Below are 24,146 nucleotides of genomic sequence, written 5' to 3' on the forward strand. Positions count from 1 at the left end.
CCGGCTAAACCTGTCTCCCTCCCGTTGCCTCTCTGTGGTTTTAAGGTGTTTGAAACCCCCAGCCAGCTGGAGGGTGTGGGGCCTGTGCCCACCTCCTAGGCCAAGCCAAGCTCTTCCTCTCCGAAAAGCGTTGTTTCCTTCATCTGACCTGGGGACCTGTGGGTGGGGCAGAGGCTTTTAGGTAAGGCTGAGTGCTTCTAGCCAGGAATGAGCCCATTCACATGGCCCCTGCAGTGCTGTGAGCTGGTGATAGAGAAGGACAGTGCAGTTTTGCTTAGTTTAGTTTTAAAAAGGGAGAATTTAAGACTTTGTTAAAAAAACACGATAACAATTTAAGACTTTAAAAAAAAAAAAGATAATTTAAGAACTTTTAAAAAAATTAAAGGAGAACTTAAGACTTTGGGGGAACAAACAAGATTTTAAGAGATCTTAAAAAAAATAAGGAGAATTTAAAGTTGTTTATTTTGAACTTCTTTTTTTGAAAATAATTTAAGATTTTTTAAAAAAAAGAATAAGAATTTTTTTAAACTTCTTTTAAAAAACGATAATTTGAGGAAAGCAACAACAACAAAAGCCAAAAATCCCCCACCAAACCAACAAAACCCAGCACCACACGCTGCCCAACGGTCTGTAAGAGCTGAAGCGCGGGGGGCGGGGCTCACCTGGCGCGGGGGCGGGGCGGCGGGGGGCGGGGCGCTGGGAGGGGGCGGGGCGGGAGCTGCAGGTCGCCGGGGCTCCGTGCTGCCGAGCGGGGCGGTGGGATCGGGCTGGAGCGGTTGCCGTGGGCGGGAGGAGCCGGAGTTGTGCTGCTGTGGCCGGGTCGGCGACAGGTGAGTGCGCACCGGGGCAGTGGGGCCAGGCCGGGCCTCTTGGCGAGAGGCCGCCGGCGCTTTGCAGCAGCGGGGTGCGGCGCGGCCCTGCCGGCAGCTGGGCCGGCACCCTCGGGGAGGGTGGCTGCTGCTGCTGCGGCGTGGTGGCCGCTGGCCCCGGGTCTCCCAGGCGCGAGCCGCCCCCGGGACAGTCGGCGCCTTGCCGGCCTGGCAGGGCACACCGTCAGCGGGGGATGATCCCACTGTTTTGGGGCTGCGCAGTGTAACGACCCTCCCGGGTGTGCGGAGTGAGGCAGGAATGGCGAGGGGGTGACTTGGGGGGAGAATGCCTGCAGAAACTCCAGATGCCTTAATGAGAGCCCAGGCAGGATGACTGGGAGTGACTTTTGGCACTGGTAAGACCTTGAGCCCCTTTGCCACCTGCCTGGCGCTGTGCTGTTGTGTCCCTGTTGGTCAGGCTTTGCCTCCCAGCTGCCTGGGGCACCCTAGCAACACCTATCACCAGCATGACCCACCCAAGCTCTGCCTGAAGGAGCAGCATTGCAGTCCCACTTTGCACTGAAAATGCTGTCCAGAGCCCACAGTGGAGGAACAGCTGAGGTGACATGAGTCTCAGCTACCCATTCCAGAGGCCTCACTGGGTGGTCTGTACGTACCCACAGGGCAAAGCTGTCCCTCCTCCCTTCAGAGTCATCTCTGGCTCCCTGAAGAGAGGGGTTAAATTCCTCGACAAGAGCCTGGCTCCTTGCTGCATGCTTCCGATGCCTTCTGTGAACTATGCCAGCAGGTTGTTTTGTAACTCCACTTGTGGCCCGCTGCAGGTGGGAGAACAAACTCCTCTCCCTGTTTTTTTCCCTGCCCTGCAACAGCACTTCTGTATTGCACATTAAAAACCCAGTTGCAGGTTAAAAAACCAAATGTGGGCTTGGGGGTGGTATTGCATGGAGGAAGGGGTCATGGCCACGCACTCCTTGTTCAAACAGAGCAGCTGACTCCAGCACAGCCTGTGGCACTCCCCTTGGGATGGCTGATTTCAGGAGGAATTGGGAAGAGGCAGGTGGAAACAGGTGAGAAATGGTCTGAAGAGGCAAGACAGGAGTTTTGGCTGCTCCTCGCAATAAGCCAGGGCTGGCTCCCAGGGATACCGGTGCTAATGGCATGCTTGCAGGCCCTGGCTCAGTGCTCTGCTGAGACTTGCCAGGCAGGTGCTGGGTCCCAGGAATGTGTGGCAGCAGGAACGCCAGAGCTCAGCTGTCCAATGGTGGGACGCTGGATCTGCCTGAGATGGGGCAGTGGTGCTGCACGTACCCATCTGCTCCCATTGAAGGGTAGTTGTGTGGGGTTGCACTCCTCATGCAGCAAGAATTGCAGCTCTTCTTGGGGAGAAGAGGGAAAAATGCCTGTGTGCACATGCTGTATCTGTAGTGGTTATGAGCAGGAAGCATATCTGAATGCTGCCCGCTTTCCTTAGTGAGCAGTGCCAGTGGTGTCTGCTCCAGAAGGGGCTGTGGGGAAGGGGACATGCTCTTACCTTCTGCTGGTGCTGTTGGAATGCCAGGAATCCTCCTGCACCCTGGTTATCTTCTGGGAGAGCCTGAGCAGGCGCCTGGCCTCCCTCTCTGCATAGCTTTGCTAGCTTCCCCGCTCCCTCTTGAAAGAAATAGCATGGAAAACAAGAAGCCCTCCAGAGTGCATATATCTTCCTAAAGCCTTTCTTCTACCTTTTCATAGAAAGCTGTGAGGCCAAGGAGCTTGCAGTGCCTGTGGGTGGCTGGCACTTTGAAGCATTGAGCACTGTGGGTCCAAGGGTCCTGCGCTCTGAAATTTCCTAGCAAGGGCATGACAGTTGCTTTAAAAAATAATACTCTTTGCAAATGAATATGAGAGATATGGGAGTAAGCTCTGCCAAAGGCTTGAAGTGGGGTGGGGAGGAGGGGGCACCTGAGCAACAGTCTGACACTGAGATAATAAAACAACTTAAGAACAAAGTCTGATTTTTTTTGATTTTTTTTTTTTTCTTATGCTTAAGAAAAGTGAGTTACAGCTGTGGTCAGGCACTTGGTAGCTTTGGATACCCACAGGCCCCAGCAAGCGTGCTAGGGAGCTTGCCAGGTTTGACCAAACCTTTCGGCAGTGGGCAGCAGCTGGCCGAAGTGATGCACTGACAGCTGTTCTGAGTCATCCCAGGGTGCTCTGTTCCCTGCTCTTTGAAATACAACTTGATGAAAAAAGGTAGTGTGGTGTAATTGCTGAAGATACAGGGATTTACTGCACCAAGGCAAACAGAGGAGCTTCCGTGCTGAAGTACAGAGTGTTTCAAAAGGACAGACCCAGTTTGAAATCACTATTGCTTTGAAATGGGGTCCATCTTTTTGAAACACCCTGTATTTTGGGGACTGGATGTAAGAGGAGGGTGACTGGGAGCTGGTCTGCTCTGGCAACCTGTGTTGTCTGTGTCTGGAGTGGAGACTTGTGTCACAGCTTGTCTTCACTGAAGCCATGTGTTGCAGAGAAGTGTTGCCTCAATGCATCTGCTTGTGCCCCCCCTCGTTCATCTCATCTCTGTTTTTCAACATCTTTCTACCCTGCCCTGTTTGTGTCTTCTGCTATGGGAAAAACTTCCAGTGGTGTCTTGGAAGTGACCCAAGCCCATGTTCTGCTGTGTGTGTTGGGGAGGATGATGCTTTGGGACCACATCCAGAGGAGGGGTTGATCCTACCTGCCTGGGAGCCATGATGTGCATGCCAAGGCTTCGTAGCAGGATATTTCCTCAAGTTGTGTGATGTCAGGTGCTGTGGTGAGCTACGAAGAAGTCCAGGTGCTGCTTGATGATGGGTTGCTCTGTGCCTGAGTTTAAAGTCATGAGAGATGTTTTAAGTATTAGCTCTGTGTTCATGTGTTGTTTTTTAAGAGCATCCTATTAAGGGATGTTCCTTGATCTGTCCCAACTTGTCTGTGCCCTTGTAAACCTGTGTAGTCAAATCAAGGCATAAGCGTGTCTTCACTGCAGGTTTTTAACAAAATCCTATTATTGTAAATGATTGCTAACAATTTGATGTCCTTCCATTTTTCAGATGCCAAGTTCTTGAGCTTTTAAAAGCAGCTGGTTACCTGGCTTTTTGTGGACTGCATTCAGCACTTTCTTGAGGGCTGGGGTGCTTCCAGCTGCCCCAGGCTAGCCATGTAGGATAACTCGTTGCTTCAAAAAAAGAAAACGGGGGGGAGGCAACTCTTCTTACCTAAAGACATGGGTGGGTCAGCCCTGAGCTGGAAACTTTGGGGCAGTTGAGCACTGCCTGAATTTGGAAAAGCTTCCTCTGCTGCAGTGCAGGACCTGCTGGAGCTCTTGGTCTTAGGAGCCACATGCTCAAACTTACCCAAATGCCTCATGTGTACCAGGAAGACTGGTGATGGGATGCTACAGTGCTCTCACAGCATTTTGGGGTCCAGCATCCTCCATGTTATACCTAGCACTGTACTCCCATTCACAGGGACTTTGGAGGCACCCGTAGGAAAAGCACCCTATAGCAAAGCGGCTGAATCAGCAGAGAAGCCCAGTGAGCAACAACCTCCCCTTTGCTCCCTGTTGTTCCTGCCAACCTGGAGAAGCCATTGGCAAGGGGTGAGAGCACTCAGCTAGTGTTGTGTAGTGAGGGATTGCAGGGAGGGCATTTTTTAGCGTTCTTGCTGGTTTGATGATTCCTGCTGGGAATACTGTTTTTCTTGGGAGACACAAGTGTGCAGCAAGGAGCTGGTCTCTGCCTCTGCATGCTAGCCTGAGGTGGATGGTGGTGTGCAGCAGGTTGGATGAACAGCACAGAGAATAAAGGTGAGAATAAAGATGGATTGTTTTTATTATTATTTTGAAGGCTTTGTGGTTGCTATTTTCACTTGCTGAGTTTTATTTATTTTCTTTTCCAAGTTCTGGCAATGTTTGGAGGTGGCAGTGCTCCTTTCTGCAAAGAGCCAAATGTACTTGCAGTGGGAAGGCTGAGTGGGCCAGGCAATGGGATTTTATCCTCTTTGCATGTAATGATCAGTGCTGGCTGGTTCCTGCTACATGACTTCACCTGCTTCTCTGAGGGACAACATAAGCTTGATAAATTGTCAGAAAGCAGCTCATGGTCTCCTTGGGCTCTTGACCAATACACCCAGGTCTTTTGCTTAATGGTTTGTGCCTGTAGAAAGTCAGGTGTTTCCCAGGTTTGCTCTGAGGATATCTCTCCTCCTTCTCACTACCCTGATTTCTCTGGAATGGGGCTTTCTCAGGGCATCTCGTCGAGTCCTTGAGGTCCCATCATAAAGGGGTGGCTTTGTGAGGCTTTCCCAGGGCTAACCCAGCCCAGGAACCAGGTTATACCACATCATACCTGGTCCAAGGGGTTCTCACCTGCCCCACTGTCAGTGGGTAAAAGCTGTATCTGCACAGGGATTTGTACTGTGGAAATGATTGCTGTATGTTTTGGTGGAGTTTTTTGGTTGTGGGTTTTTTTGTTTGTTTGTTTTGGTTTTTTTTTTTTAGGTCCTTTTTCATTGCTCTTTCTAGTCTTTTCAAAATCTTACAACTCAACACCTTATGTTGTGAAAGGACATTTGCTCTCCCACTCAGGCAGGGAAATATCCCTGGGATACAGGAGTTGATCCACTAGAAACAATATCACTTTGCATCTTTGAGATGCTGCATGCCAAGGACTAGTTGTTCCTCCAGTCTACTTTGCCTCAAGTAACTTTTTGAGTGTTCTAACACAGTCTGAGGATTGCTTAGGTTGCGATGTTGGACTCAGTGCTCTCCTCTCTGAATTCATTTGGCTTTTTAATGACCTGCTAGGGAGTATAAAGAAGTTGAGGCAGAAGGTTCAAAAGGTGGAGTTTCCTCAATGTGATCCTAGGTGAGCATGAGTTGCGTGAGGATTAAGCTCCTAAATGCTGCTGAAAACCCAAGATTTTTGTTATTGCAGCTCCCTCTCCATGCAGGTGGGAGGGCTGGCACAGTCCCTGGCACTGGTTCCCATCACATTTTGGTCCTTCAGGTATCACCAAGTGCCAGCAGAGCCCTTGACCCCCAGCGTTTGGAAGGAGGACACCTATCTCTGGAGGGAGAGATGAAGCCCTTTGCTGGCATTGAAATCACTTCAGCCAAAGGTTCACCACCACTCAGCAAGGATGTTTTGGGGACTGAAGTTGGTTATGCAGCCATGATCTTTATTGCTTGCTGAAGGATGGTGACTTGTACACCCGATGGATGGCCCTTTGCATTTTATTGCCGGATAGGGATTGAGGTGCCTCTCCAGAGATGTGCATCCGTTTTAGTGCTTTAAAGAGCTTATTATCTCTGGATGGGTTCAGGCAGGGATTGATAGCACCTCTACCTAATTAATCATGTGTCAGGTAGTGTGAAAGCAGAGACTTCTAAAATACCCAAGTGTTTTATCAAAAGTTTCAGCCTGGATTAATTCTGGGTGACTTGTTTGACTCTGCATCGCTGTGTGTGTGAGAGAAAGAAAGGAGCCATTTCAGCTCTTGGCAAATGGTCATTAAAGGCCTTTCTAATCCTACGAAGTTATAAATAAACGTATGTGGCAGCATGCGCCTGCATATTCATCAGTGCATCCTCTCCTGTGGGACCCAGCAGTGCATCCTTGGCACATCGCCACTTTTCAAAGCAGAATCAGAAACTGCGAGTTATTCTGGAAACAGAAAATAAAATCTAGATGGTTTATCCCCAGTTTTGCATTTGTTAATTACTGTCTCCCCTAGGATGAGAGTTGGAGTGGAAAGAGAATTGCTGGTGGCTGATGACAGCTCTTCAGAAGGAGGCTGGAAGGCAGGTTGGGGGAGAATATATGTAGTTCATTTGGCTTCATGTCCTTGGTCCTACTCAGAGGAGCCTGATTTTTTTTCTGTAATTGTATGAAAATTACATCCTTGATCACTTTGAGATGAGACAGGGAAGACAGCAGGTCAGTGCCTGTCTCCCCTTGCTTTGTGGATGGCCAAAGTGCATCTTATCCTCTGGGCTGCACTGGGTGAGCGTTATGAAGAAGATGCACTTTGAGGGTCATTTCTGGATCTTCTGGAGGCATTGAAAGGAGTAGCTTGTTGGTTGGGTTTTCACCATTTTGGTCTTGACCTTGGAGGGGGTGTAAATTGGAAATCTGGAGGAAATTGAAACACTTTTCCTTCTCTTTGGCTGTGGAAGAGAAAGCAGGTACTTCAGAGTATTTCAAAGGCTTGAACTGGCTTTTGCGTCTCCAGATTTGCAGCATTCCTCTTGCGTCCCGTGTGATGAGAAATATAAGCTGTTTTCTGACTTGAGGAATGGGCTGTGTGTAACAATGGAGGAATATTCACAAATTGCATCATGCTTTCACTGGTGACCGCTGCGGAAGACGAATACAGCAGAGATGCTGGACCTGCTAGCAGATGCCTGCCGAGGTTGTGTTGCTGTGCAGATGATCTGGCAAATACCCCTCAGAGCTTGGCTTTTAAGAGCTGGATTGTGAGTCACCCCCTGAAAACAAACAGGCATTTGGGCATCCCGGTGATGCTGCGCTGGGGCTTGCAGCTGTACAGCAGTGCCGTGACAGCCAAAGAGCAAGCACCAAATAAATGTGTTTTAAAAATAAAGGCAACAGTTTAGGGAAAAAATGGGGGATGGACTCAACTCTGAAGGGTTTTCAAGTCCAACACCTAATCCTCAAGGCTGATTTTGGCCAGCCTAGAGCTCAAGGAGACCCAGCCTTTCCTCTGTGCTGGGAGCTGGACACCAAAATACTTCCCCAGCCTCTCCTGGGCTTGCCACCTGGGCGAGTTAAATTGCTCAAGAGAAAAAGGAAAGTTGTAGTGCAAGAGCCTTTCCTCTTTCTCCTCTATCTACACATTGTTGCTGGTTTTGCTTCACCCCCTTGAGAAGAAACTATGAAATTATTCTCAGCTGCTTTAAAGAAGTTGCACTTCACCTATGCATCTGGGATTGATGGCAATGGTTACAGCAATAGCAGGTGCTGCTAATGTTTCCCTTGCAAACCTTCATCTTTATGCCAGCCTTGCCAGCTCTTCTGCCCCTGTGGACAGTAACCATTAGTGCTGCAAGGGAGAAATACGATGCATTAAGGTGAAGATGATCCATCACTTCCAGGCTGATGCTGTAACATGAGTGTGTGCTGGGGGGGGGCGGGCTGGGGGGGGCAGACTTTTAATTTATAATGAGCTTTTGATTGGTTGTTCATCTGCAGGTTGGAGTGGCTAGTAAAGACCCCTGAAACATTGTCACTGCCCATAATCCTTGATGTTCCAACATGGCTCTGAATGATAGCCTGCCATGGCCACAAATCTTGGCTTGTTTGAGAGGGGGAAAAATGTTCTGCAGCTTTGTCCCAGTGCTGTTTTTGAAAGTTTTGTGTGGGTCCAGTGCTGTAGCAGACCAAAAGCTTGGGTGAAAGAAATGGTGAGAGAAATCCCCATAGGTGGAGCTGGGATGGGGTGAGCTCTTCCATATCAGCCAGGACGTGAGCCTCCCTCCCCTAAATCCCTGTTGAAGGCTGTCACCCTGAGACCTGATGGGACCCTGTTGCAGCCCTCAGCGGGATTTGTCCCTGGCTTTTTCTGCCTTGTTCAGCATCATCCAGCCTCACCAGTACACCCCAAGCATGTTAGCATGCGTCTGTAATTTTGGGGAGGAAGTGGAGCAGAAAATGTCCAAGCCTCTGTTGTGCTCTTAATGGGGAGTTGCTGATGTGGTGCTTATGGCTCTCCAGAAATCCATCTCTTTGGGCAATTCCTGCAAGATCCTACTGTGTGGGACACATGCCCTTTGGGGTGCCAGGGGACTTAGGTGGTGATCTGTGGCTTCAGGTTTACAAGTGATGCTTCATCTCTTGAGCAATGCAAGTGCCACGGGACTTAGCTTTTCCGGTCTTGGCCCTTCAATCTCCTTTGGGTGCAAAAAGCCTTTGAAACATAGACTTCTTCAGATGCCAGGTGTACATTATGCATCATAAGATGCCACCAGCAGAAGCCACTTGCTATCAAAGTGCAACAGAGCCCGGGGGTGCATGTGGGCTGGGATCCATCTGCACGTTTCTGGTAAAGCTGCACCTTCAGGGTATGTTTGCAGTGGTTTTCTCTGTCCCCAGCTGGGGTTTCTCCAGTGGAAGGAGGAGAGAAAAGTGGAGTCCACAAACCCCTCGTGCAGTTTTGAAATTACTGATTTCAGTAATTTGCTAATTTTTGGAGTTTGCTGTCAGGCATGCTATGACAGAGCAGGGAGCTGGACAGGGCATGATTGGTGGAAGACTATTATGGCCACCCCTAAATAAGCCACTGGGGTATGAATTAGAGCCCTATATTTGCTGTTTCCGTGCTCTTGGGTGCTTGCAGCTGCCTTGCGTAAGAGCTGGTGGCTTCGATAGGTTTGGGGGGTGAGTAACACCTGCACACCCTCCCTGTGATGGCAGAAGGATGAAGAGCTGCCTCCCTGGACTGTGACCACTCTGGTAAGACTAGTTTGTCACCTCTTGAGCCTGTTTAACCCCTGTTAGCTCTTTGTGCTGGGATGAAGTAACTCATTTGCTGCCTTGGGCTGGAGCCCTGTGCTTGTGTCCTGCCCCCACACTGCAGGAGAGGACAATGACCTCTTTGGTGGGTGCTCCTCTTGGCTGCTTTGCACGGGGTCAGGAGATGGTGTCTCTTCAGGATCCCAGGGCCAGCATCCTCAGGTTAATCACGGCACTGTGGAAAGGTCCTGCACCACATGGCTGCAAGCAGGGCCTTGCCTCGTGCTCCCGGCTGTGGTGGCAGTGGCCATTGATGGTTGCCAGAGTCTGCTGCATGGACAGCCCATTCAGAGCTGTGCATGATCATTTCCAGCCAGTGTGGGAACTGCAAGCCTGGGAGCTTCAACCCTTGCCATGGCTAATCTCTGCCCAGCATTGGACCTGTCAGTGACATCAACCCTTCACTACAGCCTCAACCTTTGACTGCGGCATCAACTTCTGGCCTGGGATGGACAGGGCATGGAAAACCCAGCAGAGCTGCTCTACCCCTGCAACACCTCAGCCAAGGACAAGCGGGGCTTCTCCAAAAGAAGGACCTGAGGCAGGAGTACACTGTCAATGGGCTGGACCACACGCAGTCCTCTCCAACAGGAGGGGATAAGCTCCATCAGGTGGCTTCAGTTCTCTGTGGATCTCCTCCATGTTGGGTCACCTCTCCATACCTGAGTAATGGGGAGGCTTCTGTTCCACCAAAGGGTTTCAGCATGTGGGCAAGTACCATCTCTTCCCTTTGGTGCCCAGGAGTTGGGGCCAGTGCTTCTGGCAGGGCGGGACCTCCGGAAACACTAAATAGCTTCTGGATGTGTCACTGCAGCAGCTGATCTGGAGCAGTGAGTCACAGCACTCTGGCATGTCACATGGTGGCACAGGGCCACTCCTTACCTCCCTTCACTGCTTGCTCTTTACTCGTGTGTTGGCCTTTTTTCAACTTGTGTGTCTGCATGCACCTGTGATGAGCATCCTCCCCCAGCACTGGGGAGGAGCAAGAGAGTTGGGTTCAGAGCAGGAATAAAATGATCAAGAGCACACCAGCATCTGCCTAGAATGCATCCAAAGGGATGCAGAGCCACTGGTCCCCATGAACACCTTGGTCCTTCTTCGCAAGTACACATTCATAATTTGATAAAGATGTGTTTTTATAACCTTACCTCCAGCCCAAACCCTGACTCAGAAGGCTAGTCTTCTGACTTTTTGCAGTTTTAATTAGGCTTGCTGAGAAGTTCTCCCTGTGCCTTTGCTCTCCTGTCTGCCCAGCCCCATACCCAGCTCTCTGCAGGGAGCGGCCATAGTAAGAGAGCAAAAACCCCCCAAATGGGTGAAACCTCAGCACAGGCGTGATGCTTACCTCAAAACTTTCATGCTTGTCCCAGATGGTACTTGTTAAGAGCTTGTTAAATAGAGGGGTTTGGGATGCAGCGGGATTTGGGTTGCAGCTGGCCTTGATGTTAGGCGCAAAATTGTTGGTTATTTTCCTACCATTTTTTTTTTGTGTGTGTGGCAAAATATGGGAGAAAGGCACAGGTAAAGTGTTTGCAGTCCTTGGCTGGAAGGTGCTGTCTCAGCTTTTAGAAGCCCCTGTGGGGAGCACCAGAGCTGTTCCTGCAAATCAGTGGTGACCCTCCCCTCTGCAAGGAGGGTGACTGGCCAGTTTTCTTGGCTGGATGTGTGTTATTTCAGGTCCAAGGAGATCACCGAACCCTTGCAAGTCCTGGCAGCTATCAAGATGGCAGTTTGCAGGAGCTGTGCAAAATGTATGTCCTCCCTCACATGCAGAAATGCTCCTTCATCTCCTCTTCCTTTAGCCCATCAGCTTTGGGGAGGCTGGGAGATGGCAGTGCCAGGAAACAAAATAAAGCTGCAAGATCTGAGGTTGTTCATTTTTAGGTTTGGGGGATTTGGTGGGGTTTTTTTGGTGGTGTATTTTTTTTTTGTTTTTTGTTTGTTTGTTTGTTTTTGGGTTTTTTTATGATGGTTTGGGGGTTTTTGTGTGTTTTTTTGTTTGGTTGGTGTTTTGTTTTTTTTTTTTCTGGTTTTGTGTGTGTGTCAGCATTTGAAATTCCAACTTCCAGTTAGGATATTTGTTGAAGTCATCGTATGAGTCATCCCTACCCTCAGTTTTAGGACTCATCACATGGGGAAGAGAGCAGAAAATTAGTCACTCTGTTAATCTGCTTCCAATAAAAATGATTTAGAAACCCATAGTGGAGAGAGGGAAATAAAAATAAAATGGGAGCAGCCGTCACACATCGTGGTGCCCACAGCCACTTGCTCACTTCCCTGTGCTGTTCTTGGGGCAGTTGGCAGGGCCTGACAGCTGCCTGCACTTCTGGTTCATGATCAAAGTGACCTCTTAGGACAAATATAAACAGAGGCAGGTGGAAACTGGCCTCCTACTGAGAGGTACTTCTTCCCCCCAAAAAAGGCCTTTTTTTACTACCTGGTGATGTAACAGATGCACCTACTAATTAAAGCAGGGGGTGGGCAGTGAAGCTTGGGGAAGGGGGGGTCATATTTGCAAGTGGTGCAATGAGACTGCCCCTCAGCTGCTGATTTTTTTTTTTAGCAGTGATGGTAAAGAGCTGGGAGGTGCAACAGCAGATGTGATGCTGGAGGCAAGGTGGACATTTTGGGGTTTATTGCCTGGTGGGTTGGTTTTTTTTTTTGAAGCAGGGTGAGGCTGCCATGGTGGAATATAGGGGGTAAGATGCCATGTGTAGTTTGTAGTGGTCTGATTCTGCTTTGGGAAGGAGGGGGGAGGGTAGGCAGAGGAAAGAGCAACCCCCAGCCCTATTTACCACCCTGTTGCAAGGGAGCAGAAAATATCCTGTATCTGGCAGCGAGCTAGGGATGGTGACCCCCAAAAACCCGAGCAGTTACAGTGAGTGGTCAGTTAACAGGGACACCTGCACTTGCAAAGATTTAAGGAAATAATAATGACAATGATGGGATTTTGGGGTGCTGGGAGATGTGACAGAGAGATGCAGTGGAGAGGAATGCACTGGCTGCTTTTTAGGGGGGTTTGCCCCATACCAGAAGAAAAGCTGGCCACCACCACTCACAGTTTTTGGCAGTGATGTGCTGTGTGCTGGCTGCTGGTAAATGATTGCCGGGGTGCACAGTGGAGGCGGGGCTGGAGATTAGTGCCCAAACAGGTGCCTAGGACTGGTGTGCCGGCAGCCATCCTGTTCCTGCACCCAGCAGCATTTGGCAACCACTGGATTTTTTTCATCAGGGTGAGGCTGTGCAACGTGACTCAACCAGTTAGGTTATTTTTTCTAATGTATTTTTAGGCCCCCAGCCTCCCTGCAGGGTCAGGGCAGGGGAAGCTGGGTTCAGTGCTGGCCCGGTTCGATGCCAGCTGGGTCCTTGGCAATGCTGGGGGGCAATGCTCCCCAGATCCATTGCCATCCCAAATTTGGCGTTAGAGTGCAGGGCGGTGGGGGAAGTGTAAGGGGGCAGGTGAGTGGCTTCGGCCCGAGCTGGGTGGTGCCATGGCAGCACCTGGACTTTGCTCTGCGACGGCCCAGTTGCAGCCTTGAGTGCACAGGGTGGGGGAAGCAGTACCAAACCCCAGCCTTGAAATTAAATTGGGCTACACCTTGCAAATTTTAGTGGTTTTGCACTCACAGAGAGGTCGGCTGAGCCCAAGGTGCCCTTCACCCCCACCTGTTTTCCCCAGCTGCCCAGCCAAGGCAAACATGAGCTCAGCATCAAAGTATTTGTGGCAGCCACTCTGTGCCCACATTTCTGAGGTGGGAAGGAGGGTGGCACTGATGGGATCCAGCACTCATGGGGAACAGCCTTACCAAACTGTATCTTCCCCGATTTCTCCTTGCCTTTCTGGCACCATGATTAAAATCCCCTCATTGCTGGAGGCAGGACCCTTTAAACCCCTGCTTTGATTACTCAATCAGGCAGCAAAAAGTAAGCAAGAAGAGGTGTTTAACCCAAGATCAAACTTTCTCGCAGCCCAGCTGCAAACTTGGGAGAGCTAGAGCTGACGGATAGAGAGACTGACCAGCTGGGTTAGTTGGGAAAGTAGTTTGGGATCCTCTGGACCAAGGGCCTGGAAATTTCCTATATACATTCTTCTATCAGGAGCTTTCAGACAAGCCTGATGCTAGAAAAAACAGTGGCATACTGGGGGAAAAAAGATACATCTTTGCACAGTGTTTGAAAACACTATAAGCTCAAATATTTGAGTTCTTTACAGCTTGTGCTCAGTTTTATTGTTGTTGAGCTGCTAGAAGAGGCAGGAGTTGGGTGCAACTGAACTAACAGGTTTTATTTTAAGACAGGAGAAGTAACTGCCACGTGTGAGCCAGACTGGGCCCCGGTGTTGCACACAGCATCCCTGGGGAGCCCAGGCTTTGCTGCGGGCATTTGTGCCTGGCTCCCCCTCCCAAACCACACCTTTGGTCATGTTTTTCTACAGAAAGGGGCTTTATTTTAATTTCTTAATCCCTCTCTGGTGAAGTGAGATGGAGGTAAATAGATTAAAATGTGCATTATCTGCACCTTCTCTCAATATCCCATTGTGAGTGTGGGCAGCTGGAAGTTTCTCCGCCTTTTCCAATATTGTCTGGAAAATCCTGTGGTGCCGTTGCTGCCAAATTGTCAGATAAATCACAGTGAAAGTCCAGCAAACCTACTAAAAGTCTGCGCTCCTGGCAGAAATAACCTGCGCATCTTCTGGGCACCACATAGGCACACAAACCATTTCTGCTATGGGAAGATTTATTTGGACCTGCTGCCCAGACTAGAGCAAAAGATAAAATCTTGGGTGTTTGGTTGGTTTGTTTGGATTTTTTTGGTTGTGTTGGGGTTTTTTGGTGGGTTTTTTGGGGTTTGTTTTGGTTTGGTTTTTTAGATGAACATCATTGTTTTAATAATATCAACAAAAAATGCAATCTATGTGCAGGTGGAGATGCAGAGATGGGTGGACAGTGGCAGTGGGTCATTGCTTGGGCTAGGCATTACTGGATGCTGGCATTAAAGATGATGTGATGATGCCATTCCTAAAGCATCTTGTATTCCTTGTTAGTGGCTTGAGATGAAAACCTGATTTCTTTTCTCCCCTCAGGCAGCCTGTCCTGCAATGAACCAGTGTGCCTGAGGCCTGGTAGCCAGGGGGATGGAGCTGAAGGTCTGGGTGGATGGAATCCAGAGGGTCGTCTGCGGCGTCTCAGAACAAACCACCTGCCAAGAAGTGGTCATTGCCTTGGCACGGGCCATTGGTGAGCCATCCCCACCTGCTGGGTGTATGCCCTTTGTGGGTGGAGGCATCTGCTGAGGGGATGCCCCATCTGCAGGTGCTTCCTGCGAAAAAGAGACCTTTGGGTGGGTATGGGTCCTACTCCAGGGTGGTGGGGATGTCACCAGCCACTGCCCGTGGCACAGCAGCCTTGGCACACCACTGCTGGCCATGGCTTTCCCCATCTGAGGTGCTTACCTCCTTCTGGCAGGTCAGACAGGCCGCTATGTGCTGGTGCAGAAGCTGCGGGAGAAGGAGCGTCAGCTGCTGCCGCTGGAGTGCCCCTTGGAGTCCCTGGCCAAGTGTGGGCAGTATGCCAGTGATGTGCAGTTTGTCCTGCGGCGGACGGGCCCCAGTGTGGCCGAGCGACCCTCCTCAGAGGGTGCTCCCCAAGCTCCTGAGAGGACGTTCATCCGGGCCAGCTTGCCCATCAAGCCCAGACCTGCCAGCACGGATGCACCCCGTTCCCGGGAGCCAAAAAAATCCATGACCTTCAGCTTGGGTCCTACAGGCTCCAGTGACCCATTTGCCATGAGCCGCTGGAGGCACCAAGTGCGGGAAGGGATGGACTTGGAAGGCGGTGGAGTCGTCCAACCCTCCAAGGAGGAACTGTTTAGGAGGGTGCTGTGGCAGCAGGAGCAACTGCATTCCTTGGAGGCCCATGGGGTCACTCTGGAGACGGACCTACGGCTCTGGGAGTGTGGCCGGTTTGCTGGCCAGGAGGATGAGATCCTCTATCTGGAGCACCTGGTGCGGAGAAATGAGACAGAGCTGGGCGAGGAGGAGTTTTGGCAGAGTGAGCTCTGGCTGGAGAAGGAGTGCGAGCGGGAGCGGCAGGAGCGGGTTAGGAGCCTGCGGGCCAGCCTGGAGGAGTACACCCAGAGGATCTACGAGCTGAGTGCCCAAACCGAAGCCCTGCAGGAGGAGATCCAGTGGGAGATGGCTGAGAGGGCCAAGAGGGGGAAGGAGACTCCTGTACCCAGCCCCACAGAGCTGGAGGACATGGCTGCCAAGATGAAGAGAGACCTGGAGGCCAAGGTCAAGCAAGGCACCCAGCTGGAGAGCAACCTGGCCAGCGTGGAGAAAGCCCTAGAGGAAGCCGAAAGGAATCTACAGGTAGATAAGATGGGTTGAGAAGCCCTGTGGGGTGGTGGAACCTTCAGGTGTGGATGGGACCAGTTTCTAGTGGCATGAGGCTAATGGGTTGAATGGGGTTGGTCCTGCCCCACCTGGCCAGTCAGCCTGAGGCTGGGTGCATGTAGATAGCTCAGCAGCAGTGGCCACTTTCAGGGGGATACCACCTGTCTTACCCAGCCAGTGCAGAGTCCCACACCCATCGCTCTCTGTGCAAGTTGTGTCTGGGCAGGGGCTCCTGCTGGCTGGTACATGGGGAGCACAGCGTTGCCCCACTCCAGAATCGGTGATGTTGCTGAGCAAATGGTGCCTATGAAGGGTTGGTGGGTGGGTAAATGTCATCTTGGATAAAGGAGTCATGGAGGTGGGTAGCGTAGGTCCCCATGGTGCCTGTGCATGAAGCCTTTGGTCATGCAAGCCGTGCAGGGGCTCAAGCTCATGGCAGGAGGCTGTGCGGTGTATTGATGGCAGCCGTGGGGCTGAGCACCAATGCCCCCGGCTTGCCTGTCCCAGCCCCCAGCATCAGGGTGTCCAGGCACTGTGTGATGCCTGCCCTCCACCCACCGGGTCCCCTTCAGTGGAGCAAAAGGGAGAAGCTTTTGCCCAGCCAGGCAGTGGTAGCTGCCCTTCCCCAGGGTGGCCATGCTTGCAGCATCTCGTCTTGAGCATCTCGTTTGCATCCAGCATCTCGGGTGGCGGCCAACATATGGTGACCGCTTGCGCCCTCTTGTGGAGACAGAGCAAAGCAGATCTGTTCCCAAAACAAGGCCTTCCTCATGCCTGGCCCCTGGGCACCCCGCTTCCCGCAGGCCCTCGTAGAGGGGCAGCTAAGCTGTGGTACCCCCGAGGTTCCCTCTGCCAACTCTGGCAGAGTGAGCCTCAGCTAGGGGAGGAGCCCTGGAGGACGTCTACCAGCTGATTTTGGAGCATGGGGGGAACATGCAGCTCACCCTGTCTCCCCCCTTGGTGTGTGTTTTGCAGGCCCAGACCCAAGAGCTGGAGGAGTTAAATAAGGAGCTGAGGCAGTGTAATTTGCAGCAGTTTATTCAGCAGACGGGGGCCACGGTGACCGTCCTGCAGGCCAGGTCCGAGGAGGACGCCCAGCCGGAGCCGAGCCCGCGCGAGCTGCCAGCCTGCCGGAAAAACGGAGGTCAGCATGCTGCCGCTGGCTCGGCCGCGGGGGCTGCTCCGCGGGACCCCTGCCCACTCCCTACCTCCCCTAGCCAAGGGGTTTGGCCCCAAAGCTGGCCAGTTCTGGCCTGACTACTGAGGTTAGGCAGCAGGATGAGGTTTCAGTGCTGGCATGGTGGTCACTCACCACCCCACGGGGTCTCTGAGGTTTGCCAGCCTCAAGACTCCTCCTTCATCTTCCCTGTTGAAGCCTCAGGACTGCTCGTAGCCATGCTCAGGGGTTGAATCCTGTGTTGCTGCTTTTGTGGCTGGGGCAGCTGTGGGGAGCTTTCCCTTGCAGCATTGCTTCATGCCACTACAGAGGCAGCAGAAAAAAGCAGGCGGCCGAGGGTCAGCGTCTTTGTGTTTCGTGAGGGAAGGGCAAGTGTGGTGCCTGGGGCCATATCTGTGGTCTTGAAGGGGTGAGAGGATGTGGTGGGGGGCTCTCATGGAAGGGGATGGGGGACAACAAGGACCCAATTGTTTCTCTTCTGGAGCACTGAGAGGATGATGGGGCTGCCCTGCAGCACTGCATTAGCTGTGCCCAGTGAGCACAGGAGGCACGAGCCCTGCCTGTACCAGGTGTTTTTTCCTATCCTGTAGGTTTTCCTCTCACCACCAGCACTGACTCGCCTCCCCGAGCCAGCAGAAAGCAGCTCATCGGCCATCCCAGGACTCTGCCGGAGCCCCTGGTGTCCAGCCTGAACCCTGAGGGTGCGTACGTCCCAGCAGGCCTCAGGAGTGCAAGCTGGGATGGGGAGGATGCGTGGGAAGAGGGGAGAGGCTTTTGCTGCCCAAAATGGGGTGAAGAGAGCGAACATGTGCTGGAAGCAGGAGGCCGGAGCTGTTCATAGATAGAGCAAATCTTACACCCTGACAGCCTCCACTCTGCTGACAAGGGCTCGCATGCTGGCAGTCTGGCTCTCCACCCTGCTGGGAGCTGGGGAGTATGCCACTCATCTCTCCTGTGGCCCCACATTCCCTGGGGCTAAGACCTTGCTAAGGTTAAGATGGGGAGAATTTGGCTCCCATCTTTCACAGGAGTCACTTATTCTCCATAAAATCATAGAATAGTTTGGGTTGGAAGGGACCTTCAAAGGTCATCTGGTCCAACACCCCTACAATGAGCAGGGACATCTTCAACTAGATCAGGTTGCTCAGACCCCCATCCAGCCTGGCCTTGAATGTTTCCAGGGATGAGGCATCTACCACCTCTTTGGGCAACCTCTCCCAGTATTTTACCACCCTCATTGTAAAAAAAATTATTCCTCATGTCTAGCCTGAATCTCCCACCCTTTAGTTTAAAAATGTTACCCCTTGTCCTTTCATAACACACCTTTTTAAAATGTCTGTCCTCATTCTTATTAAGTACTGAAAGGCTGCAATAAGATCTCCCCAGAGCCTTCTCTTCTACAGGCTGAACAACCCCAACTCTCTCAGCCTGTGCTCACAGGAGAGCTGTTCCAGCACTCTGATAATTTTCATGTCCCTTCTCTAGACCCTCTCCAACAAGTCCATGTCTTCCCTGTGCTGAGGGCTCCAGAGCTGGATGCTGTAATGCAGGTGGGGTCTCACCAGAGCAGAGTAGAGGGGCAGAATCACCTCCCTCGACCTGCTGGCCACGCTCCTTTCGATGCAGCCCAAGATACGATTGGCTTTCTGGGCTCTAAGCACATGTTGCTGGGTCATGTCCAGTCTCATCCACCAGTACTTCCAAGTCGTTCTCCACAGGGCTGCTCTCAATCCCTTCATCCTCCAACCTGTATTTATACTGGGGGGTTGCCCTCACCCAGGTGCAGGACCTTGCACTTGACCTTATGAACCTCATGAGGTTCACATGAGCCCACTTCTCCAGCTTGTCCAGGTCCCTCTGGATGGCATCCTTTTTCCTCAGTCATGTCAACTGAACCACTCAGCCAGAGGTCATCTGCAAACTTGCTGAATGTGCACTCAATCCCATTGTCTGTCATGATGAAGATATTCAACAGTACTGGTCCCAGTGTACCCCTGAGGGACACCACTTGTTACCTGTGTCCATCCAAACATTGTGCCATTGGTCACTACTCTCTGGATGTGACCATCCAGCCAGATCCTCATCCACTGAAAAGTCCGCTTATCAAATCCATCTCTCTCCAATTTAGAGAGAAGGATGTTGTGGCTGACTGTGTCAAGGTTTTATAGAACTCCAGATAGACAGTATCCGTAGCCCTTCCTTTGTCCACTGATGTAGTTACTCCATTATAGAAGGCCACTATGTTGGTCAGCCAGGACTTGCCTTTGGTGAAGCCATGCTGGCTGCCCTGTTCTCCATGTGCCTTAACATAGCTTCTAGGAGGATCTGTTTCATGATCTTCCCAGGCACAGAGGTGAGGCTGACAGGTCAGTAGTTCCCAGGGTCCTCCTTTCTACCCTTTTTAAAAATGGGCATGATGTTTCCCTTTTTCCAGTCATCAGGGGCTTCACCTGAGTGCCGTGACTAAATGTCATGGAGAGTGGCTTGGCAACTACACCAGCCAGTTCCTTCAGGACTCTGGGATGCATCTCATCAGGTCCCATAGACTTATGTATGTTCAGGTTTCTTAAATGGTCATGCACCTGATTCTCACAGTCAGAAGGGCTTTGCTCCCCCAGGCCCTGTCTTGCAGTTCATCCACTTGAGGTGTGGGAAGAGAGCTTGGGGACTGGTTTACCCAAAAACCTTTTCCACTTCCCGCAACCCTTTTTGCATCTTGCACCATGTTTTCAGGTGCACCAAAAGTAAGCTGTGATGTCCCTGCCCAGTGTAGCAATACTGCCTGCATCCCCTTCCCACCTAGGATACCATCCCCTCAGCAAAACCCTACTGCCATCCTCCTCACAGCCCAAAACATTCATCCGCATCTCACCAGATGCTGCAGCATCTGCATCGTCATCTTCCATCCCAGGCTTTGCACTTGCATATGTCCTGTTTCCCATTCCCTTTTTTTTTTTCCACAAGCACTCACCTGCCATGATGAGGTTGCTCAGGTTGTTTTTGTCTTGTCTTACAGTGGTATCAACCAGACAGAGCATCTGGAGGTAGAAGGGCCCAGCCAGTGGAGGATTGATTGCCTTGCAAGTGTAACTGTACAAATAAACCATATTTTATATATATATTTATTTTTTACTCCTTTATATCATGAATGAATGTGGATGACCAGACAGAGTATTTTTACAGACTGTAAAATAAAATCAGAGACCAATGACACAAAGTGACCCTCTTCCCCTGTGGATGGATGCAACCCCCTCATTCTACTTTTTTTTTTAAAGTACTTTCTGTATTCAACAGAAAACAGCAGTGCTCTTGTTCCATGTAGCCTCCTCAAAAAACCCATCATGTATTTGGAGAAGTCCTTGCTCCTTTGACTAGGAGAGCAAAGCTGCCATGGACACCTGCCTGGAGCCTCACCTGGATGGAGCAAGTTAACAGGTTTAACAGCATTTTGCTGCAGCAAATGGAGCCATGGCAAACAGCATCTTCACTGGCCATGGAGGAGGCACAAGAGTAGCTTTAAGACAAATTTCTACCCTCATCTTCTTTTTTATTATTATAAGAAACCTGTAGTAAAACCCCCTTTTCCATGGTGCCACAAACCAGGTTTCAAGGGAGCAGGCAGCACATAGCAGGGGCTTGTTTTGCTTAAATCCACTTAACTTTTCAACCTGTTTTTAAAATTAAAAAAATCATGGAACGAGCCCTTCCCTGGTGACAGCACAGGTAGGAAGCAGGACCAAAATGTACTTGGTGATGTTTCACTGTTTTTTTGGTTTTTTTACTTGATGGGCAGTAGTTACTCTCAGTTTTTATTCATCTGTCCCAGTGTTTTAATTGCAAAACCAAATAGGTTTGGGGAGGGGATGGGTTTGTCCCGGAGGTCCCCAAGCCTGTTTTCAATGCATTGTATGTCAAAAAAAAAAAAAAAAAGATTTGGGCACAGTGTTTGCCATAAAGCCCCGCTTTCCACATACAAGTGTAATTGTGTGTGCTGCGGTCTGAATTTTCAATAAATCTTTGGGGAAGGAATTAAGCAAAGTGAGTATGAGCGTGCTGTTATGGCCTAGGGCGAGCCACCCACCAGCTCCTAGTCCAGTACCCAACAGGCACATCCAACCAGCTTTCATACCCCATGGCCACCTTTTTAATTTCTAAGCCATCTCTTTCCATTTGCTGAATTAAAGCTATAAGTATTTTATGACCAAAAGCATCTTATGCACATGCTGTTCTTTTTTTCTTTTCTTTTTTTAAATCGCAAAGTGCTTTACAGCCAGCAGATTAAGTGTGTCTCCGGTGAGAGGGTGGACATCTCTGGGATAAAACATGGCAGCATTTTAATAATGCACAGCAGCAGCTCAGAGTATTTTAGGACAGGAGGCGAAGAGGATGGTGCTTAGCTGCAGATTGGAGCAGGTAAGGAGGAACTTTCCATTTGCCTTCAGGCCCCTCTATCTGCACCTGGATAACCACAAACCAGATAGTTGGCTCTTGCTCTCCATCAGCATCTTCCATGAGGCTCTGCTGGGCTCTGGTCCTCAGGGATGTGCTCCTCTCAAAGCCAATGTTCAAGGTGCCACCACAGTTGAGCAGGTTGTTCAGATTATATTGAAGGGTTAAAGTTTGCTTTGTTGGAAGAGTGCTGGTGGAGCTACATCTCTGGTTACAACTGGAGAGCTGCTGCAGCAGGGAGATGCAATTTCAGAGTTGTCTTTTTTTAACTGAGGGGAGGTGGGGCTTAGTCCCTGCCACCCCTTCCCCCTTAAATCACGTATCTTGGGGAAAATTAGTTAAAAATACGTCTGCTCCATACAGCTGTATCAAATTTCTCTCCTGCTTGCTTCCTTTTTGGGTTTCTTGTGCTCATTTTTTGGACACTCTTGCTTTTAAAATGAGACTCCACCTTGCTAAGAAGAGAAGCAGAGGGTGATGGAGGTTGTAAAGAGCATTTCAGCTCTGCTTGGTAGAAAAACACCTAAAAAGTGGGTTCAGAAAACCTGCTTGCCTTGGACAGGGCCAGATTTTGGGATGTTACATGAAGTCCTCAGCGTGTCCTGAAAACTTACCCCTGCAGGTTAAAAACTGGATCTTTCATTTTTGGGGATACATTTTGCTTTCTGCAAAATAAATTGGAATGAAGTGGAAAGGGTCATCACTTATAGCACTTCCCACAGGGAAAAATGGGGCAGAAAATTAATTTGAATCTCTGATTTTGGCATGGGGTTTTTGCCTTGCGCTTATATATTACTTGATTATTGTTTTTGCAGATTATTTCTGTGTAGCCCTTATCTGATGGGCTAAACCAGCACCAATCTTTCTTGGGGGTGAGGGGAGTGTGGAAATAAGGTTTTTAAAAATGTATATCACAGCAGATTAGATCCTGGAGCTGGTGCCACCTGACTGGGATGCAGGATTTGGAACTGTTGCGTGGGATGGGGGACAGTGTAACTCAGCCCTGTCCCCCACTGTGGTCTGAGAATCAGGTATGGAGTTACGGAGAGCACCGTAGCCAGGGGCTAACTTTTTTCAGTGGCACTTCGCAGATTTTTTTTTTTTTTTTTATGTCCTGTAAACCATCACCCAGCTGCTGCAAAGGCAGTGGTGTTTCCTAAGGTAAAAAATCAGTTTGATGAACACCTCTTATCCTGCAGTGGTGGACGCCATGGTCTGTGGAGAGGCATTAACCAAACTCATTTATTACCTTAGGAAATTCCCCACCTGTGGGTGACCTATTTTCCTCCCAGCACAGGGGACATGCAATGGCACGGCAAGGGTGCAGGTCCCTGCATGTTAGTTAACTGAGCAAGGCTCGATACCCGCTCTGGCTCCCATGCCTTTCCACTTTTATCCACTCTAAAGGCTGTGTCAATAATACATTTCTGCCATTGAATATTTTATTGATGGTTTGACTTTTTTGCTGCTCGCAATTCCCATTTCAAGGCTGCATGATTGTTCCTAATTAAAATTTTATGCCCTGGGAGAAGCCTTCTTGCTACAGTGGAGATGATGCTGTCCTTTTCTAGGCCACTGCAGAGCAATAGGAAGGAATTACTCATTGTTATGAGATTAAAACAAAGCAAATAAATGGTTGGTTTTTTTCCCTTAAAAAACAAACCAAAAGCCCAGTGTATGGCACATACTAGAGAGGGAACAACTGCCTCACAGGCAAAGCAGGGATCCAAGTGTACCGGGTGGCTCAAGGATGCTGCGCCTGGGTGAGCAGAGAGTTGTGTTCCTGTGTCCCTTGGACACTGTGGGTGCAGCTTCTTTCCCTGCAGTGAGTGGGAATGGGCCTCAGGCCTTCTCCCTCCTTGGATGCTTCTCACTGCCAGCTCCAGTGCCACCCAGAAAATACAAAGCAGAGAATATATACCTGATCTGTTTTTCACTCATGAATAGTCCCAGCATCCAGAAATCTGCAAGCTACCTGCAGGCTCTGTCAGCACAAGACACTATTCAGGGGAGTAATCCAGCCACCTCCAGCCTCCCAGGGGCTCTTCTCTCTGTACTACCCTTGTTTTCTTAATATTTCATAAGAAAAATAGCTCCCAGCTTCTCTACCCTGGACTGCGTCAGCTCGTTAGGCCAAGCATCCTTTGCAGATGGTAGTCAGGGCACCACTGCTTCCCCAGGCTAGTATGGGTTCTCAAGGGCAGCACAGCTGCATACACTTGAAACATTCCCAGTTTGCAGTCATGGATTTGTACAAGTTCTTCCGTGTTTGGGTTTGGTTTCTCCCCCCCTAAACTTCACCTAGAGTGCTAGAAGCATTTGTGCTGTCTACCAGCCCCTGGATTTGGCAAGCAGCTTCAGCACCAGTTACATAAGGAAACGTGTGAATGACTGGAGGAGAAAATGCCTGTTGGTTTTGCTCTCCAAGTGGTGTACAGATGCTCTGCTGCTTGCTCCTGGGCGCACAGCTCCTGCAAGGGTAGTTCACTGCAGATGGAGAACATAAACTATTTGAACTGGCATGCATGTCTGTGCAGGAGCATTGTCTGCTTTCCCTATGATGATTTCCCTTTCTCTGTCTCAGGGTAAAGAGTGAGCACACTCTACCTTACCCTGGAAAAAAAAAAATCATAAAGCACTAGAGGAGGCCGGGAAATTTTCTTGTTTATGGATGAGCAAGTTTCTCTCCCAACGGAACCTCCTGCCAGCAGAATTTTTTTTTTTAGGATGTATTATGTAAG

The 24,146-nt window shown here is 50.2% G+C and overlaps 1 protein-coding gene across 2 annotated transcripts; it reads left to right on the plus strand.

The window, feature by feature from the left end:
- Positions 1 to 769: 769 nt before the first annotated feature.
- On the plus strand, positions 770 to 20,046 carry RASSF7 (Ras association domain family member 7). Of its 2 annotated transcripts, XM_082058121.1 has the most exons (6): positions 770 to 830; positions 14,469 to 14,622; positions 14,851 to 15,755; positions 16,755 to 16,923; positions 17,547 to 17,657; positions 19,973 to 20,046. In XM_082058121.1, exons 2-6 carry the CDS (start codon positions 14,520 to 14,522, stop codon positions 20,002 to 20,004), a joined length of 1,320 nt encoding a protein of 439 aa, XP_081914247.1. In that variant the 5' UTR covers positions 770 to 830; positions 14,469 to 14,519; the 3' UTR covers positions 20,005 to 20,046. The 2 variants fall into 2 exon arrangements, with proteins under 2 accessions (XP_081914247.1, XP_081914248.1); XM_082058122.1 differs by lacking the exon at positions 16,755 to 16,923.
- The last annotated feature ends 4,100 nt before the right edge of the window (positions 20,047 to 24,146 follow it).

The sequence above is a fragment of the Streptopelia decaocto genome (genome assembly GCF_964273445.1).
Source record: "Streptopelia decaocto genome assembly, chromosome: 7".
Lineage (NCBI taxonomy): Eukaryota > Metazoa > Chordata > Aves > Columbiformes > Columbidae > Streptopelia > Streptopelia decaocto.

What these genes read in the sequence shown, in the direction of transcription:
- RASSF7 (XM_082058121.1), top strand. Translation starts at nt 14,520, where the DNA reads ATGGAGCTGAAGGTCTGGGTGGATGGAATCCAGAGGGTCGTCTGCGGC. An exon ending in AAGCCGAAAGGAATCTACAG is followed by an intron (nt 15,756 to 16,754) that starts GTAGATAAGATG and finishes TGTGTTTTGCAG; the next exon opens with GCCCAGACCCAAGAGCTGGA. An exon ending in AGCCTGCCGGAAAAACGGAG is followed by an intron (nt 16,924 to 17,546) that starts GTCAGCATGCTG and finishes CCTATCCTGTAG; the next exon opens with GTTTTCCTCTCACCACCAGC.